At 51.2% G+C, this 20,705-nt stretch overlaps 2 protein-coding genes across 5 annotated transcripts; one reads left to right on the top strand and one right to left on the bottom strand.

Moving 5' to 3' along the window:
- The first annotated feature begins 122 nt into the window (after nucleotides 1-122).
- RABEPK (Rab9 effector protein with kelch motifs) lies at nucleotides 123-6,047 on the top strand. Of its 3 annotated transcripts, none has more exons than XM_044453205.1 (7): nucleotides 125-469; nucleotides 2,412-2,572; nucleotides 3,308-3,460; nucleotides 3,891-4,052; nucleotides 4,824-4,973; nucleotides 5,145-5,294; nucleotides 5,770-6,047. In XM_044453205.1, exons 1-7 carry the CDS (start codon nucleotides 357-359, stop codon nucleotides 6,024-6,026), a joined length of 1,146 nt encoding a protein of 381 aa, XP_044309140.1. In that variant the 5' UTR covers nucleotides 125-356; the 3' UTR covers nucleotides 6,027-6,047. The 3 variants fall into 3 exon arrangements, with proteins under 3 accessions (XP_044309142.1, XP_044309140.1, XP_044309141.1); XM_044453206.1 differs by lacking the exon at nucleotides 125-469 and adding an exon at nucleotides 1,121-1,225; XM_044453207.1 differs by lacking the exon at nucleotides 5,145-5,294 and having other exon boundaries at nucleotides 123-469.
- Nucleotides 6,048-6,936: 889 nt separating this feature from the next.
- Nucleotides 6,937-13,809, bottom strand: HSPA5 (heat shock protein family A (Hsp70) member 5). 2 transcript variants are annotated; one of them, XM_044453203.1, is made up of 9 exons: nucleotides 13,715-13,809; nucleotides 11,896-12,053; nucleotides 11,162-11,393; nucleotides 10,541-10,678; nucleotides 9,928-10,040; nucleotides 9,406-9,796; nucleotides 8,593-8,830; nucleotides 8,195-8,362; nucleotides 6,937-7,846 (listed from the first exon to the last, which is right to left on the bottom strand). In XM_044453203.1, exons 2-9 carry the CDS (start codon nucleotides 12,009-12,011, stop codon nucleotides 7,281-7,283), a joined length of 1,962 nt encoding a protein of 653 aa, XP_044309138.1. In that variant the 5' UTR covers nucleotides 12,012-12,053; nucleotides 13,715-13,809; the 3' UTR covers nucleotides 6,937-7,280. The 2 variants fall into 2 exon arrangements, with proteins under 2 accessions (XP_044309138.1, XP_044309139.1); XM_044453204.1 differs by having other exon boundaries at nucleotides 13,718-13,739.
- Between the last annotated feature and the right edge of the window lie 6,896 nt (nucleotides 13,810-20,705).

Genomic DNA, 20,705 nt, shown 5'->3' with positions numbered 1-20,705 from the left:
ACCCCGGAAGAAGGTGGGCCATACCGGAAATGACAACACTAACTTCCGGCGCGGGTTGGACTCCGACTTTCTACACTTTTTTCCGGCCGGCGGAAAGCAGCTTCCGGCTTTCCTTATTCCGGTTCTCCCCAATCCCAGGCTGCACCGCGCTCGCAGAGGCGCTCCAGCCCCTTGGAATCCTGGAACATGTAGTCAGCCTCTCGTGTACAGTTAACCGCCTTTCCCCAACCTGGTGCCCGCCCCGCAGCTTTGTTGGACTGCAACTCCCAGCCAAGGGGATGAAGGCCATTGCAGAAAATATTGCCGATCAACCTTCCCTGAAAACAGAAAGCCAGTAAAGCAGGAAGAAGGCCAGGATGGCAACTTGCTCCCTGATGATTTCCAGCTCTAATCTTTGTTTACATGAGAGAATCTTCAGATACGGTATCCCTGATCTTCCGTTTGAAGTGCTCCTGTGGAAGAGCTGTAGGTAAACCAGAGAGCAGATCTGTTTTCCATTGCTATAGAAAGGAAGGCCTAAACCAGCCTTTCCCCAATGTGTTGGACTGCAACTCCCATCCTCCTGTCTCAGTCAGCTGTAACTCGCCTCTAGGATACCAGGTTGTAGGAAGACAGGCAAACCCGGGTATCTGGAGAGACATGCAATGCAGAGGGACACCCGGTGGCTCTTCATGGCCGGGAAAAGGGAGCGTGGCATGTAAAGGGTGCCTGGGTTGAACTCTGGCAGCGTCTCCGGGGTGGATTAAACCTTGGGGATCCATTGCTGCCCGCCAGTGCTGACTCCAGCGGGGTAGAGGGACCTGAGCCGCTTCCTAGGTCCCCTTTAAATCGTGCTGCTATCAAGGACCACGAAAGCTAGAATGATGCCTGCAAATGCTCAGAGTATGCTGTGAATTCTGCATGTGCTCAGAGGCATCTCACCAGCCTCTAGCTTCACAAGCAATCTCATTAGAAAGAAAGGTCCAAAGGAGGAAGGATGGATGCGCAGAGGATGAGAGGAGGCGGTGCCCGACGCAAAAAATGAGGCCTGACTCGCTTGGAGACTGCAGGAAGGGCGGGGCTACTGGTCTCCCGGCAACGGGCCCGGGCAAGGGCGGGGCTCCGATTTAGGCTCCGCCCCACCTTGCCTTCCTCTTGGCGCCGCGTCCATGGGGCCCGAGCCGGGATCCGGAGCGGCGCCGCTGCGGGAGCTCAAGCCCGGAGAACGCCCGGAGGGAGCCAGCTGGTGGGTTCCTCGACGCGGGGCCTCTCTGCACGTGTGAATGCTCGTTTGGGATGCGTGCAAAGGTGACGTGCATGCCAGGGAGGCCGTGGCTAATTCCGCATCGATGAGGATGCGGGGGGAGGGCAAGGCTGGAAGCCAGTGTGCGCGCTCTGGCGCGGGCGTTCCGTGTGAATGCGTGTGGGCGAGCTGCATACTTTTGCATCTCTTTTCCTTCCCTGCAACCTGGTTTAAGGGTGGGGGAAATAACCTAGCAAGGAAGGATCTCAGCGAAACGTGTCTGGCATCAGCCCTGTAAGGTCATAGCAGAGCGATGGGGTTTCGTCTTGGCTTGGCATCTGCCTCTTTCCCCAGCGTTAAAGGTTTGATTGTAAGCTCCTTGAGGCAGGGAGCTGACTTCTTGTAAATTGCCTTGCACACATACAATGCAAATACACAGCAACCTGTGTATTGTTCCTCAACCCGGTACCCTCGAGATGTGTTGGATTCCAACTCCCAGCATGCTTCCCTACCCCTGTGCATGCTTCTCGCCTTCCCTACATGTAGTGCAGCACATCTCCAGGTTGGGCACAGCTGTAAACGGGGTCCCCTGTGTGAGCCCCACAACAGCCCTGCAGGGGTGGCTGCTCATGACCCTCGCCCTGCCTGCAGACGTGGAGGAGGAGAGCAGGACTGCCTCTCCTAAGGCCTTCCAGCTGCAGCAGGTGGACTTCCCAGCAGTGGTGCCGTTGGGTCACTTTAGACCCTGGACCTCATGTTTGTATGTGTCTTTTTCTCCCTCCCCACCTTAATCTATTACTGCATTTATATCGCAACCCTTTGCCTCTTGCAAGGAGCTGAAGGTGGGTGGCCCCCCTGCCCTCCTCTGTTTTATCCTGCCAACAGCCCTGTAAGGTAGGTGGAGCTCAGAGTCCGCACCAAGACCCAGTGAGCTTCATGGCCAAGGGAAGACTAGAACCCAGGTCTCCTGCAGGAGCACGATCCCATGCATGTTTAGGGTTGGGGTTAGCAGAAAAACGTGCTGGGGGCTGTTGGACTTCTTTGCCCAAGCATGAAGAGGGCTGCACCCCATAAATGAGCCTCTTCAGGCCTAGGCACACCACTTACTAGACTGGCAAGGGCGAGGCCGGCTCAGACGTGCGCATGCGCCTCTCCTTTCCTGAAATCCCCTTTTCTTCCTGCCTTCCAGGTACTCCCTTGTCCCGCTTGGGGAGGGTCCCTGTGCCCGAGTGGGCCAGAACACCTTGTATCTGCCTCCCCAAGATGCAAGCAGCCAAAAGGGGAACGTTCTCATTGTGGGGGGAGCAAACCCAAGTGGCAGCTTCTCTGACTCATATTTCATCGATCTGGGTAAGCATTAGTGAAGAAGGAGGCATAAAGGGACCCCCAACCCTTGCTCCCCGAGCTTATTAATGTGAGCAGTGCTTGGTTTCTTGAAGACCTCTACCTTCATTTTGTTGCCGAGGAAAGCAAGTTCCTAGTCCTCATGGCTGCAGCAACAGTTCTGAATGAGTAATTCCTGGCAGAGGGCTCAATTTATGGAATGACTCTTTGCACTACTATTTAGGGATTCCCACTCTTGCCCCACGCCCCACCTCAGTCCCAGAAAATCTCCCCACCTAATGCTTTTCTCTGTAGCGTTCTAAGGGGGCGGGAGCAGCTGCTGCTTGATGGGGCAGGGAGCTGGGGAGGTCCCGCCTCATCACCAGGAAGTTGATCCAGCACGGATCTCAATCCAGCCCCAGGCCTTTGCACCTGGGAACAGTGAGAGCTAAGGATCTGTTCCGGCTGCCCAGCAAGCTGTGCAAAGCAAGGTAAAACTGTGGTCCTTGCTGGAATCGGGCCGGTGGTGGGCACAGCTTTCCTTGCAGCTGCAGGTGACTGGCCCAAAGGCATGCAGGGCGCTTTTCGGTGGAGCGTGGCTGAAACTGGGTTCCCCAAGTCCCAGTCCAGCCCCTGTGCCCCACTGGCTTGCCGGAGCTCCGGTCCAGAGCATGGGGACGGCCAGGCTGGCAACGGTCGTGACTGCCTGCGCCATGACCCACCGGGCGCTTCTTTGCATTGATGCATCTTGGTGTGCTGCAGACACGCATGGATGGACGGCGCCCACCTGGAGCGGCCTCTCGCCACGCTACGAACACGCCACCTTCATTCCAGAGAGCCAGCCCACAACCCTCTGGGTCTACGGCGGGGCCAGCGAAACAGGCAACAGGAACTGTGTGCAAGTTTTGGACCTCCGTAAGCATGCATGGTTTCTCTTTTGCCCATGTGGATTTCTTAAGCTTTCTGGTGCAGTCCTAGACATAGCTTTCAACCACATCACTGGCACATCTCCAGCTATTTTCAATATTTGTACTCTCCTTTTCTAAAGGAAAACCCAGGTTTATTCCACTTCTAGCTCACCTTTGCTGCCAAGGAGCTGTGGGGGCCGTGTGGGCGGGCATGCGAAGCTTTGTCTCCCATCCTGACCCACAACTGCCCTGTGAGGTACATTCGGCTGTGGAATGTCAGGAATTATAGGATATTTTCTGTCTAAACACTGCTAGGATTGCCTTTTTTAAAGGGTTTTTTAAAGGTTGTAACTTGTTTGTAATGCGATTCTCTTGCTTCGAATCCACATAGTTTTTGGTCTTCAGTGATGCCGTTTTCTTGTTGCTTTCCTTGGTAGGGACGGGAACTTGGGAGAGCCCAGAAGTGACTGGCACGCCACCCTCTCCTCGCACATTTCACACGTCCTCGGCGGCGATTGGTGACCGATTGTATGTGTTTGGGGGAGGCGAGAAAGGGGTGGATCCGGTCCTGGATCAGAAACTTCACGTGTTTGACTCCGGTGAGTTTGGGCTGTGTCTTTTCTAGGTCATTAAGTGCACAATCCGCATGGATCCGAGAAGGGCATGGGCCGTTCGGAGCCTCCAAGGTGTTTTGGCCTACAGTGTCTCTCATTCTTGCCCCTGGCCATGCCGGCTGGGCAGCATTGATGCAAGTTGGAGACCGAAGTCTGCAGGGCCTCCGTTCTCTCCCCTAGAGCTCAGAGGAAGAACACTTTGGTGCAGCCTCATTACATTATGTGTGAAGGCGAGACAAAGCCATGACTCGCCCCCTTTCATTTCAGTGGGTCTACTTTTAAGTATGGCTGAATCTGAGGGCAAGCCATCAACTTTCCCGCTTTTTTAGAGGGGGGTTGGCAGCTGTGCCTAAATCCTGCATGTCTCCATTTTCTGGGAACAGCTGGCCTGGGAAAGAAAACAAGGTGATATTTGGCAGGGCAGGAGGACCCTGAACCTGCTCCTAAGTTGGACACGGCACCCGCCGGCCACACCTGCTGGGGTTGATGGTTATTGAGTGCAACAGGTGAGATTTCCCACTTCGGGACAGGGTGAAGTACTTTGCCGATGACGTGCAGATAGAATAATGAAAAATGTGGCGTCTGGTAAGGCAGGTAGTTGCCAAACAATCCCCAGTATTCAGCTCATGTTCCGATTTGCCTTTATTTCCCTTGAAGGAGCTAGATCAGGTTGGAAGCGAGGCAGGGGGCTCCTTCAGAGAGCTTATTCCGGGAGGGAAGAACCTAATTCCTGCACGAACTCTTCCCCCATGTTAGCTACGCTGTCCTGGTCACAGCCGCAAGTCCGTGGCCGCCCTCCTGCTGCTCGGCACGGCCATGTCATGGTGGCGGTCCAGAACCGGCTCTTCCTGCACGGAGGCCTGGCAGGCAGTACGCTTTACGACGATCTCTTCTCCATCGACACCAGTAAGTCCTGGCGGCAGATGGGCATTTTGCCTTGGCTTTCCCCTCCGCCCCTTGAATAAAAGAGCCGGCTGCAAGCGCTGCTGGACACATGCAGTGCTGTAGGCACATTCCAAAGCTGCCTTGCTCAAGCTTTCCCCTAGATGAGGCTTCTGACTGATTGCCCATTTGCAGCCGACATGGAATGGGTGGCGATGGCGGCCACGGGATCCGTCCCACAAGGGCGGGCCGCCCACTCGGCAGCTGCTTTCCGGGACCATCTGTACATCTTTGGCGGAATGGACCCGACAGGCGCTCTGGACACAATGTACAAGTACCACATAGGTGGGTGTTCCTTGAGAGGACGTTGTGAGCCTTCTCCAAGCTGGCACCTCCCGGATTGTTTGCACTTCACATCCCATCAGCCACAGGTAGCATGAACAGCCAGGAATGCTGGGCACTGTCGTTCCAACAGTCTGCATGTTGGGGAAAGCTTCTGAATTACCTGGTGCCATTTCCAGTAATGTTAAGGTCGGCATCCATCTCCCCCACCCAGAGCTTTGCATCTGGTACAGCCACTGGCTGCTCTTGTGCTTCTTCCTCCCCCCCCCCCCCCCGGCATGAGGTCAGCCAAGGAGACGGGAGGCTTCTTCTCCCCCCACCCCATTGTTTGGACCCAGGAGAGGCAGGGGAGGAACAAGCCCAGGGAGCTCGTCTGCTGGCGAGGTGGGGGCGTTTATAGCAGCTGCTCGATCTTGCGACAGCCGGCCTCGCTGGGTTACAGGGCACCTTCAAGAACTGCGCGCATTCTCTCTTGCAGAAAAAAACCACTGGACACGGGTCGAGTTCAAGTCGCCTTCACCCCCAGGACGGCTGGACCATTCCATGTGTGTGATTCCATGGAAAGTATCTGCTGGCAGCGCCACCGCCGGAGGGGCCCAGGGCCAGAAGGAAGCCACAGGCAGCTCCAGCGGAGGCTGCCCAGAGGAAGGCCTGCTGCACCTGTGCTTAATTTTTGGTGGAATGAGTATGAAAGGGGAGATTTACAGAGATGTTGCTGTGAGCCTTCTTGTGTAATAAAGAATTCATTTAAGCGTTCCAAGTGCTGACAGTCATGTCAATCAAAATTCCCCCTTGCTTGTTTCGTGTGAGAGCTTAGCAATACTCTTGGAAGACAAGACACAACACAGCAATCCGTACATCTGGCAAAATAACCAAGGTCCAAACAAACTCCGTCCTACCAGGGGCATCACCTTCCACAGGGAAGGTACTGCTGGCACTCTTGGCCCTTGCTCAAACTCGATGCTGCCCCATGTGGTCCCACATTTGCTTTGGATTGCAGTTTCGAGAAGGGAAGCAATTCATTTCTAGCAAGCACCAAACATCTTGTGGCAATTTAAAGCTAAAACAATTATTCTGGGGTAAGTTTTGGCAGCACAAGTTTCTTAACTATATGAAGGTGTTTAAGCCCTTAGCTTTCTACCTCCTGGACTTAATTTTAAGTAACCATAAATGGGGAAGAGTAAACCCCTCCCAGCTACATGCCTGTCCAGGCAGCTCCCATACAACTGAGATTTTTAAATTGCACAAGCAGTCTGCTCACTACTGCCAGGAGACCTGCAGTTGCAAATATGCTCCTGAAAAATAAGTTACTTCTATCCCTTTGCCCATCTATGCAATACCACCTTTGCTTTGTTTTGCGTTGATACACACAAATGTATTTTTAATAATTGAGCTTACAATTGGCAAGCGGTAAGGGTGAAATGTTACCACCCAGACACCCAGCAGCACCGGGTAAGTCTTGGAGTGTTTTGGTCACTGGCTCACACATCCAAAGGCATCATTTAAATTACTTATTGGTACTCTGTTTTAAAGATGGCATGTAATGACTTGTATTAAAGAACATGTGGACAGAAGCAATCAGACACCCCCCAGCAAGGTCTGTAACTCACAGCCTTTGTGTAACTGCACATCAACTAGACCCAGATCAGTGTTAAGTAACAAATTTATTGTTGTCACTTGGAGGGTAGAAAAGTTCTCCACAGATGCACACAACCCACTTGTTAAATAGAATGGTTTCAAGATGAACACGTCTATGCCTGTCCCAGTAGGTTAGCCTCTTCCCCCCTCCCCTCCCCCCCCCCCCCCCCCCCCCCCGGCCCAGACATGTATCAACTGCTAACGAAAAGCAGTAAACAGCCACTTCGGGCTAGCATTTCCAACTCCACTTGAGTGAAGATTCTGATCACATTCCAGATCTAGAGTTCAATAGTTTAAACAAAAGTTCGGAGTCCAATATTTACATAGCATCAACGTTCAAGCAGCCACGGCCTACAACTCATCCTTTTCTCCTGCCCCCGCTTCTTCGTCACCAGGGGGTGGGCCTGCACCACCGTATAGCTTGCCTACAATGGGCTGCACCACCTCTTCCAACTCCTTCTTCTGAGCTTTGAAGTCTTCGATGTCAGCATCTTGGTGGCTCTCAAGCCACTCGATTTTCTCCTCCACGGCCTTTTCAATTGTTTCTTTGTCTTCTGACGAGAGCTTGCCACCCAGCTTTTCCTTGTCCCCAATCTGGTTTTTCAAAGAGTAGGCGTAACTTTCCAGCTCATTCCTGGCATCGATCCTCTCTTTCAGCTTTTTGTCTTCCTCAGCAAATTTCTCAGCATCGTTCACCATCCTCTCGATCTCTTCTGGCGTGAGGCGGTTCTGGTCGTTGGTGATGGTGATTTTGTTCTTGTTGCCAGTGCCCTTGTCCTCAGCAGTGACACGAAGGATCCCGTTCACATCAATCTCAAAGGTGACCTCGATCTGGGGGACACCTCGCGGAGCAGGAGGGATTCCGGTCAGGTCGAAAGTCCCCAGCAGATGGTTGTCTTTTGTGAGGGGACGCTCGCCTGCAAGGAAAGACAGACACAGTTTACATACACAGACCACAGGAGACTAAGCAATCCAAACAACTGTGGATTGGTACCTGAAGCCCTTTTATTCCACTCAGTGGTCAGGTATCCTCATATACCCCTCTCCAGACATTCAGGACTACAACTCCCACCATCCATGCCAGTGGCCAGACTAGCCAAGTTGCATTCCAAACATCTAGGACATAATGTATGGGAGAAGACTGCTCTATGCCTTGGCTTATTACGGCACAGGCCACAAAGAAGCTCAAATTGGAAGATTAAACTGCCGCAGATGTTGTGTTCTCTTCACTGCTCACTCAAGGCAGAAGATGTGCAGCCACTTACCTTCACAAACTTTGATTGTCACCGTTGGCTGGTTATCAGAGGCTGTGGAGAAAATCTGTGACTTCTTGGTGGGGACAACAGTATTTCTAGGGATGAGTTTGGTCATGACTCCACCAACTGTCTCGATCCCCAAAGTTAGAGGACAGACATCAAGCAGCACCAGGTCACCTGAGAAAGAACAACCATTTGCATTTATTTCAATTTAAGTATGCTAATTCGGTATATACTACTAACAGAGGTTAAAGACATGGTTCAGGAAGGCACCACCTTGACATCTCCAACTAGAAAACTAGATTTGCTGCCACCCTTATATTATTGAATACGCTTTGATACTTTCCCCACTTGCATAGTCTGTTAAGGCTGCCCATCCTCCTGCAATTTTAAGTCATTCCACTTACCAGTATCTTGGTCTCCTGACAGGACACCAGCTTGGACAGCAGCACCATAAGCCACAGCTTCATCGGGATTGATGCCCCGAGAGGGCTCCTTGCCATTGAAAAATTCTTTTACCAGCTGCTGGATCTTGGGGATTCGGGTAGAGCCCCCAACCAGCACAATTTCATCAATGTCTGACTTCTTCAGGTCTGCATCCTCTAGAACTTTCTGGACAGGTTTCATGGTGGAACGGAAGAGATCCTGCAAGCAGAATTGACGCATGTATAGGTGATGTGTTATTTCTTACCCTGGGGCAGAACAGCCACATAGAGTTTCCAGGACTAAATTCCGCACAAATTAGGGTCAGACTGGATAACTGCATGTAGCTTCTCATTTATGGAAACTATGAACAAAGCATTATTTAAACTCCCAATTTTGCTGTTAACGCACTTTGTTGCAGTGCCTGAAATATACCATCACCCCCTTAGTAAACTCTCCCAAACCTATTTGGGCAGGTACCATGTTTCTGTAAATCTTGTACTGTTCGTTTGAGGAATGTTAAACCTTTCAGTCACAGGGCCAAATTCAATTTTGGAGTAGCCTGAAGCCAGTAACTAACCCTTCTGAGGCACCACTGCCTTCTGAAGACAAGGAAAGACATTGTGACTGAAGGATGAGAAAAAAGGAGCCTGGCCATCTTAAGCAGCCCAGAGAGCCATACCTGGCTCCCAAGCAGGTCAAATTAGACCTGAGGCCTTCAAGTTCTGCACCTATGCCCTGAGTAGATGATCAGTTTTAAGCCAGAGAATATTCCACTCTTAATTCAAGATACTCACCATGTTCAGTTCTTCAAATTTGGCCCTAGTCAAAGTCTCAGAGAAATCTTCTCCCTCAAAGAAGGATTCAATCTCAATCCTAGACTGGTGCTGGGAAGAAAGGGCTCTCTTGGCTTTCTCCACTTCCCGACGGAGCTTCTGAACAGCTCTGTTATCCTTCCGGACATCCTTCCCAGTTTTCTTCTTGTACAGTTTAATGAAGTGCTCCATCACCCTCTGGTCAAAATCTTCCCCACCAAGGTGAGTGTCACCATTGGTAGCCACGACTTCAAAGACCCCATTGTCGATGGTGAGAAGGGAGACGTCGAAAGTCCCACCGCCCAAATCAAAAACAAGGATGTTCTTCTCGCCCTCCCTCTTGTCCAAGCCATAAGCAATGGCAGCCGCAGTACTGCAAGAAAGAGCGCATGTTACAACTTTTAACTGCCTAGGACTGCCACTGTCCATCCTCTCAGGAAGAACATCAAGCTGGTTTAATCTGTTCAGTGATTTAGCGGCCCACCTTCCAATGGAAGAACTTACGGTTCATTAATGATTCTCATGACATTCAATCCTGCGATGGTGCCAGCATCCTTTGTGGCCTGGCGCTGGGCATCGTTGAAGTAAGCTGGCACAGTGACCACAGCATGTGTAACCTGGGAGGAGGAGGAGGAGGAGGGTTAAAGTAGGCTGATCCAAACTATGCCACAACATCACCTATTAGCTTGTTTTGATCAACTTGGAAGGTTCTTTCCAGTGACTTTATTTGGAAGGACATATAATTTAAGCTGTCCATCTTCTTGGAAAAGTCCATAGCTCCAGAGGGCGGCACATTTTTTCACATACAGGTAATCCCAGGCAAGTAGAGGAAGGAAAGAAGCTGCCCATCCAATCCAGCACTGCCAACACTGGCCAGCAGCAACAGCTCTCCACCAGCACTGGAGCCTGGGATCCTCTGCACACAGCACTGTGTCCAACCCCTGAACTGTGGGTCCTACCAAGGATCTTAAGGGCCTCTGCCACAGAACTGCTCAGAGCAGGCAGTAACTCAGTAAGCCACCCCAAGTACAGAAGGCACCCTGAGTACCCCCCTCCCTCTCACACACACACACTCTCTCTCTCTCTCTCTTAGTCAAGGGAATCAATTTCATCATACCTTCTTTCCTAAATAGGCTTCCGCTGTCTCCTTCATCTTTGTCAGAACCATGGCTGAAATTTCTTCAGGGGCAAATGTCTTCATTTGCCCTCCACCAATATCAACCTGAATATGAGGCTTAGCCTTCTTTTCAATGACCTGTCAAAACAAATTGAATGGAATGCAGTTACAAATGATCCATTATTTAGTAAGAAGTTAGCTTGTAATTTCTACCCAAAGAACCTCTGAGACCACTAAAGGACAGAAGCTGCCTCTTCCTGCAGGAACGGCCATGGCCCTCACCAAGCTGTTTGGCTGAGCATCTGTGAGCTGCCAACAGCACCCATGTGAGTCCACACAGAACTGCCAACAGCTTTGAGATATAGATAGCACAACCTTGGTACCACTTTCTAGTTGGTGCAAAGCTTAGGTGCCTGACAGTGGTGTTAAGTTTGGAGACTATCCCCCAGATTCACTCAAATTCCCACAACAAATCAGTTCCCATCTCAAGCAAACAAGTTTCAAACAAGAAGGAAGTAAAGGTGCAATTCTCTGCAATTTTCAGAGGAAAAATACAGGGAATCACAGACCATTTTTCTAGCCCATATAAAACAAAACAGAGATCAAGGGAATTAAGTGTACCTTGAAAGGCAAGTACTTGACATCCTGCTGCACAGAAGGATCATTCCATGTTCTCCCAATCAGGCGCTTGGCATCAAACACCGTGTTCTCAGGGTTGGAGGTCAGCTGGTTTTTAGCAGCATCCCCTATGAGACGCTCCCCTTCTGGCGTGAAGGCCACATAGGAGGGTGTGATTCTGTTACCCTGGTCATTCGCAATGATCTCCACTCGGCCATTCTTGAAGACACCAACGCTACACAGTAGAATGTATGCCATCCATAAGCTTGCGTCATCAACACATCATTTTAGCACCTAAGTAATTTCCATTCCCAACCACCCAATAAGCAATGCACAAGAATTTACAAAAACACAAGCCACAGGGACAATAAAGCAGAACATAAACCGCTACAAGACAGGAAAGGGCAGATTCAGAACTTCCGACTGGTTGCAGCCAAATTGTGCAAGCACTCTAAATCAAATGCACAATTCTAGTAAACCTCACTGATCAACACCATGACTCAACTGATGTTGCATCCGATTGCACCAAGATTTAATGTCCCGGGTAGGAGATCACAAACCACCCTTTCACAACCTGCTATTCTCCCATGCTTGGGGCTGGAATTCCCATAAGCCTCAGTTAACATAGCTGATGGTCACCAATCCTGGGTACTCGAGTCCAAAAGTATTCAGAGAAAATCAAGTAGTAGAAAAGCTGCAAAAAACCATTCAAGGCAAACAAATCATCTTTCACATACCAGGAATACGTGGTTCCCAGATCAATGCCAACCACAGTCCCCACATCCTCCTTTTTCTCATCGTCATCAGCAAACACGCTGCCAACAAGCAGCAGGCAGACAAGAAAATACTTCATGCTGTCTTCGTAGCAAGTCTGACACACCAGATGGAAAAAGCTCTGAAGAACAAAAAGCTAGAAGTCAGCTGCAAAATAGGTTGAAAGAGGGCACAAAACACCAGGAAACATTTAGGCTGCTCAAACAGGGCCGATGCACACTTTCCAGTAACCAGATTAAGACTTCAGGAAGTTTAAAGAAAATGGCAATGCCAGCTTGCTCCCCTTGCCCAGCACCCTATTCGCAACAGACACGGGAAATCTACCAGAAGGTGAAGCAATACCTTAGCAAGAAAGGCAGGGTTCTTTGTCAAAGCCCACTAGCTTGGGGGCCCATCACAAGTTGCCCTATTACCTGGGGAGAAAATATACCTCCCCCAACCTAGCTTGGAACCTTTTAGATGGGTGAGATGGTAACTGATTCAATTCCCTAACTACAATTATGAGCATCACAGACCAACCCATTTGGAAAGGAATCAGTCTGGGAAAAGTCACTTACAAATGCTGTACAACCAGACCCAACCTGGCAGTGGAAGGCCACCAGCTAAGAGCCTCCAATGCCGCTGAAAGAACCCAGCAAAAGGACTTCGGCATGGTGTCCCATCCCCCAACAGGACTGCCTTTCGGCTATGCTGGGAGTGGCAGTCTCAGTGCAATGCATCTGGGTGGCACCAAATTACAGGAAGGGCAATACATGGCTCCTTTTCTTCTTCTCCTGGGCCTTGATATATGGCATTATCTGAGTCCTGATCAGCCCTCGTTAAGAGAGTGCCATTTGGCTATTTCTGGCCCAGACTAACTCCCATCAGAACCAGCCAGCACTGCCAACTGTCAGTAATAGTCTAAAATGTCTTTGAGAAGTCAACGTGGGCAAAACCAAATTAGAGTTTTCGGCGTGTAATTCTCACAGCATATTGTTAACTTGTATAAAAGAAACAGCCAAATTAGTAAGCGGCAAGTACACCTTCGTGATAACCCTTATAAAAGCCACAACCATTGTCCCAAATCAAAGGTGGAAAAAACAAAGCAAAATAGCCAACAGCACTCAAAAACATTGAAGTGGCCCTTTTTGGAATCCGGAGCCCCGTCTTCTAACAAGTCACCATATGGGACGACAAAAGAAAAGCAACATAAAGCGCCAGCAGCTGGTAAAACCCCTTTTTGTGTTAGGACATCAGGTCATCACCCCTTCATACCGCAAAAAGGAAAGAAGTATTAAAAACGAGATACACACTGCATTCCCCAACTTGACCCACCCCCCCCAAGACTGGACTGCAGCTCCCATCATTCCCAGCCAGCATATATGCTGGTAACTGAGGCATGATCCAGTTATCCCCATGCCATAAAAAAAGCTATCGTAAACCATGAAAGACGCTGTGAGACTCCTCGCTGGGGATGATAGGTCTGCAATCGAATACCCCCCCCCGCCAAAAAAAGCACCGGGATGGACAAGTGCAAGGTGCTAGCTAAAAAATGACAAAACCATCAACGTGGGGTGGCGCAAGGAGCGGCCTAGGCTTGCTGGGGATGATGGGACCTACAGCGTCTTGGAGAAGTCAGATTGAGAGGAAGCCGGCAAGAAATCCCCGCTCTGGCTAGGAAGGATGGACGTCGCAGTACAACGCCTGCAGAGGATGCCGGGCCCGGAAAGACGCAGAACTGCCCCGCAGAGTGCCCCCTTCCTCCCCTGCGCAAAGGCCGAGGCTGTATTACTCCAGACTCACCTCCGACTGCGCTGCACCGGCGGCCCGCACGCTCCCCAAATCTAACTCACGGCTTGCTCCTCAATCGAGTATTCGGGCCCAGACGCCCCTCCGCTCTTATATACCTTTCCGCAGCCTTGCGTGGAGCTGCGCCATTGGCTCTTTTTCCCTCGCTGGAGCCTCCTGATTGGTCGTTATCCACCAAGCTGGCCGGCGCTGAATGGCTCGCCTTCCTCATGACGTCAAGACCCGGTCGCGTGCCGTGCCGTGCCGTCGCTGTCGCCCGCGCCTCTTTTCTTCTGTCCCTCCCTTCTTTCCTCCTGCTCCTCTCTTCTCTTTCCCACCCGCCCACCCACGAGTCTCATTGGGCCGCCCAGCCGGTGTCGCGGACCAATCAGAGGGAGCGCTACAGCCAGGCGGAAGGAGCTCATTGGCTGGAGAGGACGTCGTGTTGCAGCAGGATTGCGCGAGCTTGGGCTGGGCCTTTCTGGAAGTTTCTATGGTTACCAGGCCTAGCCGTCGGGCCTTGTCAGAGGGAAGGGCTGCCAAGGCTGCGCCCCCCCCCCCCCCAGTCACGACCCCTTATGGGAACCCCGCCGTTTCTCGCAAGTCTCCCTTTCCAGCCCGATTCCATGCGAGAGACATATGTGGCTCGCCCCCCATCAGCCTTCCCCACACTGGCGCCCTTGACACGTGTTGAGACTACCGCTCCAATGACCAGTGATGCTGGTCACTAGCCCAGCACCAGATTGGGGAACGTGGCCCCTCTGTGAAAGCATGTTGTTATTATAGTTGTATATTGTTTGTTTATACTATATTGTAAGCCATCCCTAGACAATTGGTTTGTTTAGGATGGAATAAAAATGTTCTAAACAAACACATGGGCTCTGAGTGGACATGCGCAAAAGGGAGAATTGGTGTATAGGCAGATGGGTGTTGGTGCAGTAAGTGTACAATGTGAGACGTGTTTTTCACTGGGGGGGGGGGTTGGGAGAGGAAGCTCCTTGGGGTATGCATGTGTGAACAAGAGTAGTTTGAGCACTTTGCCCAAGCTTGAACGGGTGTGTGTGTGTGAAGGGCTGGATGGGTTGGTTGGTTTGATAGACTATTATGGTGTAGTGGTTAAGAGGGTTGGACTGGGACTCTGGAGATTCAGCTTCTAGTCCCCGTTCAGCCATGAAGCCAACCGGGTGACTTGGGGCCAGTCACAGACTTTCTGCCCAACCTACCTCCTAGGGTTGTTGCTGTGGGGATAAGATTCTCAAGCCTGAACATGCCCAGTTCTCTCACTCTCTCCTCACAGGGCAGTGTTTCCAAACCCTGGATCATCTTTGTTGCCCTCCTCTGGACCCTTCTGAATTTCCCTGCATCTTTCATAAATCTTGCTGCCCAGAACTGGACACAGTATTCCAGAAGGGGTCTGACTAGTGAGGAATAGAGAGGAAGTACTACTTCTTGTGATTTGGAAGTAATATTAATGTTAATACATTCCACAATAGCATTTGCCCTTTTGGTGGCTGCAACACTGCTGGCTCATGTTTAGTCTAACAGTGCAATGCACTGAGTTTGTTATAACAAACAGCAGGATATAAATAAAATAAATCCCACCTTTTATCTTTCAAGGAAGTTAAAGAGGAGCTTACATAAGAGAGACGGTGTGGTGTAGTGATTCAGAGTGTGGGACTGGATCAGACCAGGATCTCTCTTGTCCATTCTTCCTGCATGCAGTGGCCAAACAGCACCCACAGAAAACCCACCGGCAGGGGACAAGAGCCACAGCATCCTTCTGCCACGTTTTCCAGTAACTGGTTTACACAAATGTAGTGTCTCTAATACTGGACTACTGATAGCCTTCCTGACTTCAACCCTTCCCTTTTGACGCCATCCAAACTGGTGATCATGAGGACTAGGGCCGATAGACAGCCTTCGCCTCCATTACTTCATCCAATCTTTCAGAACCATCCGAAGGGGTGACCATCACTCCTGAATCCCCAGTTTATCTCTGCCGTGTGCAAAGAAATCCTTCCTTTTCTGTCCTGAATCTCTCACCATCCAGTTTCATGGGATGACCCCACTGAGTTCTAGTATTACATGAGAGAAGGGGGTCTTACTTGCTGCTTTCTCCACACCAAGCATTCTTCGGTACACCTGTGAGCAGAGCTTTGTACAGACAGAGGATATGAATTTCCAGCAGGTGTATCTGTGGCAATGAGGGTCCAGGCTGAGGCCAGGGGTGTGGGCCCCATGTTCACAGGAGCTTGGACTCTGAATGATCCTATGACCCCTGGACCCACTTCCCTTTTGGTGCACCTGCTTTTGCAGAAGAAGAAAGGGCAGAGAAGGAAGATTAAACAAAAGGTGGGTTGACTCTGTAAAAGACGCGGCCTTGAATTTAGTGCGGCTAAGCAGGGATGTCATGGACAGGACATTCTGAGTTGCCCTGTCGGAGACAGCTTGATGGCACATGACCACTTCTGCCACTGTCCCTCTTCGCTGAGGCTTTTCATTCACCGGCCCGTCTCTCGGTCTCTGGCAACCTTCTTCAAATTAGCCCACATGCAGTCCTGCCATGTCTTATTTACATGTATGTTATCTATTCCACTTTACGCTCCCTTAACATAAAGTTCCTAGGTAAACTTATTGTATGAGGCATTTAACACATTTAATAAACACATTGCCATATGCTGCTGCAAACAAGACCAATGTTGAGGCATTAGTGGAATTGTGGTCCCAAATATCGGGGAGGGGGGTGTCCTAGTGGCATGCTACTGCTGTCGGCACCAGAGGGCACCCCAGTGTAAGAGACGAGTTCCAAGGGCTTGGGTGAACAGAAAACACTGGGAGAAAAAATGTGGCATTTAAAGTAAAGGGAGATTCAATTGCCTCAGGGATGAACCAGGCTTCGTTTTCTCTCCAAAAACACGGAGCACCCAAGAACCCAAACACCAACATGCCTCCAAAATGGAAAAGGATTGTGGCTTTGGCCTTTTAGGACATCCAAAGTTGTGGGTTTTCACAGCCCAGTTAATTTTTTTCTCTGCTAACAAACCCTGATATTTGCCTTCTGGTGGAGATGCAAAAACAGCCTCCTTTGCCCCGAAGTGGCCTTACCTGCACCGCGATCGCTGCATGTGTTCATTCCATCATGTGAGGAAGGGTTCTGCCATTTTGCACCTGCTGACACTTCGGCCAGTGTTGACAGGTACCAAATGCGAGTCTGGTCTGGGTAAACAGAACCGTCTGGTGACACAGAGGGCCAATACAATCTGGACCTAAACTGGTGTGACCTTGTGCAGTGTTCAGCCATTGGCCAAGTGTCTAGACTTTGATGCCTTTTTGATCTTGAAGGGCTACAGGAGAGAAGCTCTGAGGAGAAAAGGGGAGACAGAGGAATAGTTGTGGATTTACTCGGAGATGAGGGGACTACCGACATCTTCCTTGGGCTGCACAAGAGTTGGCCAGCTGACGTCGAAACTTCAGATTTTCAACCCGAAGTTGGGCTCTCAGAGCTCATACAGCCCCATTTTGGGCCAAAGATGCTCAACCACAGGAGCCTCATGGGCTGGAACAAGCCATCCGGGCTCACAAGGCCAGAGGGAAGCCGCTTGTTCTGGGTCACGCTAAGCAGGACGGGTCCCATGCTGTATGGTGCTGGGGGCAAGAGTGGAGAGGTAGCGCACCTTCAGAATATCACCCCTGCTGGATCATCGGGGCCGTTCCAGATGGGCCCGCGCCACGTTCTGTCGTCTCTTGCTCCTGCGTGCCTGAGTGGAAAGGACCATCCACACAATCAGGTGACAGAGAGCCAAGTCCTGTGGCCAGGTTGGAACAGAAGGGGGTGCTGAGGACCCCCTTTGGACTGGGGGTACGTGCGACCCGGCCAAGTCCTCCTGAGGGGTCACATAGAGCCTCCAAACCAGCGACCTAGACAGCAGCATGGGGAGATCGACGTCTTCAAAGACACCCTTTGCGGCCAGAGACAAACTTCAGGGGCCCCTGTAGAGAACACGGCACAAGAGTCCTCTCCTCGCCATCCCCTGACACTAGAACCCAGAGGGGCCACCCTGCCGACCTGCACGGCCAGAGATTCCCGAGAGAGAAAAGGTCGGGCTACTTCTCTGCATGGGGCAGAGTTAAATTCCGGAACCCACGTCCACAAGATGAAGCCACGGCCCTGTCCAGGTGGCTTTAAGGAGAAAGCCTGGGAGGAGATGGCTAGTACAGCCGATGGCCATGTGCTCCCTCCATTCTCAGAGGAAGCATGCCCAGTTGCACCAGCTGCTGGGAAGCATGGGCCAGAGGGTGCTGCTCTCCTTCCACGCCGCGTGTGGGTTTCTGGTGAGCAGCTGGCTGGCCACTCTGTGAACAGGAGAGCTGGCATGATGCATGGGGCTCTCCGGTTTTTGGTGAAGCAGGGGAAGAGGGAAGCGAAGCAGGCCTGAATCGGCCGGAGGGCGTCTGGTCAGGGTCAGCACAGTTCTCGTCTCCCCATGGAGCCCAGCACTGTCTCAGAGCCGGCAGGGTCCAGTGAGTAGGAACTGCTTTGGGCACAAGAGGGCACTCTGGCCTAAGCGAGGGAGCAAAGCAAGGAAGTGCGGACGGAGGCCTTCGGAACAGCGGCAAGCTCAGAGACCACAGCACGGCGGCCTCCGAGTGGGAAGCCGGGAGGAGCTAGTGGGCCATGCCAGGAGACTTCGAAGGGATTGGTGGAAGATGCCATCTGCCCTGCTGGAAGGCTCCATGTTGCCTCTTTTCCTCACGTCTCGTGGCTTTTTTAGATGGCAAGCCTATAGGTGAGAAACATCTTGTTTACCAAGCATGTGTAAATACTCCAGGAGTCTTTTGGCTGAGGAGTGGGAACACGTTTTTGGGGGGTCTTCTTTCAAGGATGAACCTCCCCCAGTGCAGCGTGCTGGAATGGCAGTGAGTTTTGTGTGAGCCTCACCTCCACTCATCGGAAGACACATCCTGGAGGATGAAACATGGCGGACAGATGCCCACTTGACTACGGAACCTTCCCCACCGTATGTCACGCCTCCGTGCCTCAAAACGGTCACAACATGGCTCACAAGACTCCAAAAAAGTTGGAAGGAGGCAGCTCAAGGCAGTGGCGAGAACTGGGAACATTGAAAGCTGTACACACCGATTCTGCACTGAACTCTTGACTCCACCACATTTGGTGGCACATTTGGCAGGGATGTGAGAAAGGACCGTACTGGGGATGTCCTGACTCTGTAACCTTCTGCCCAGAGGAGGCCATTCGCTAAGGGAGCTGATGTATGTTCCACCTTTCCAACAGAATGATGCCACTCAAGGCAGGAACCTAGCTTCAGAATCAAGATAAAAATGTAAATTTATTGAATACAGTGACAAAAACAGTCCTTCAACCCAGCTAGCAAAGATGTTGTTAATCTGGGTGGAGTTTCTTGATTCGGTGGTTTCATTTTCTGTTTTAAATTTTATTTGCCTTCATGCTTCTTTTACTTAATACAGATTCTTCCTTTTAATCTGGATTTTAGGGTTAGCTTTCTGGAATACCTTTGTTTTGGTGGAAAGCTGGAGCAGAAATCAAATAAGCAAGCAAAAACTAACCAGGTGTTCTGCAAAGTTGGGGCCGGGGGCTGGAAAGTCTGAACTGCTCCAACAAAATCGTGCAATTCCGCTGCATCAGAGTTTTTTTTCCTTGAAAGTCCATGGCCACTAGAAGGCAGGAGTCTTCCCTTTCATTTGACCGTGAAGCCATGAAATCTTGCCTGGAGGATGCAAGGTTAAGCAAAAGGCCTGCCATATCTGCTTGGATATAGAACAGGGCTTCCCCAACTGTTCGGGAAGGTATCCACGTTTGGAATTTGGAGTTTCGTGGGTGCTCTCACAAAATGGTTGCCCCCAGGATGACTTCCCCATTCATAAAATGGCTGCCACAGTGGGGTTGGCCAGTCACAGAGCATCCTTTCCCATGAAGTTCAAGGAAAAGCAGCTTGCCCAAGAATTCCCTAAATCCAAAGGAGAGCCAGGGTCAGCCCGAGTTCCAAAAGCACTCTCTGTAGCCCAAATCAAAATGGCATTGGAGGGTCATAACTTGGCCTCGCAGCAAGCCAGCCCCATGGTTTAAACGTATAATAAAGTATTTATGTAAAAACTGGGAAGGCCACAGTGCCTGGTGAGCAGGGAGAAAGGCATCCGTGGATTCATGGCTGTCCCTGGGCACCATGCGGGGGAGCCCAGCTTTAGAAAAGCCTCTTTCTTGCCACCTCTGGAGCGTTCTGGCCCGCAATCGCCTCTCCCATCTTGCTCCTAAAGCCTGTTCCTTGTGGGCCATTTCAGACTGAAATATTATTTAATTGCTTAGGACCAGGTGGTACCGGCTAATGCCACCATGCCAGAAGAGATGCAGTTGCTTAGCAACCCCATGGGCCTGTCTCCTGCCACGATGCACATCCTGAACGAAGGAGCGGAGGTCCCACCAAGCCCATGGGCCACCCTGCACAGCTGTGCTGCAGCACCATGCCAGGCAGCCACTCCGCTGGAGCATGACCCAGTTCTTGGCACTGACAAGCGGCTTTTGCTAAAAATGTGTCATGTATAAAATTGGGTTTTCCAACTCGGATGAGGCAGCCTTGCCTGCCTGTTGTCCTGAGAGGTGTGGCGCCAGGCACTGGAGTCAACTTTGCCCCCCCTCTCCAGTGCACAAACTGGCACGCTAACTTGCACAGATTCCAGTCTTTGGTGTGTTCTTCAAAGGGCCCTTTCTCCGAAGGATATAGCCCTATTTACGGAAAGGGATGTGCAAACAGGGAAGCTTTTTGGGGGTGGCAGGAGGGGAAGCCCCTGGGGTCCTAAGCCCGGTCATCCAGGGGATCTGATGCGACAGAGGTCCGGGACCCTAGGGAAGCAGCCTGCCCAAGTTTGGGTGCTACTGGGCAGCTGCTAGACTGCCTCCGATCCTGGGACTCCCTGTTGGAAAGGCCAATTTTCGCTGATGCGAGACTGCACAGAGAGGGAATTCCATGGA

This window comes from Varanus komodoensis, unplaced genomic scaffold (assembly GCF_004798865.1).
Source record: "Varanus komodoensis strain SLA01 unplaced genomic scaffold, ASM479886v1 scaffold77, whole genome shotgun sequence".
Classification (NCBI taxonomy): Eukaryota; Metazoa; Chordata; class Lepidosauria; order Squamata; family Varanidae; genus Varanus; species Varanus komodoensis.
The sequence above is the reverse complement of the archived record's forward strand: the minus strand, read 5'-3'. Positions and strand labels throughout refer to the sequence as shown.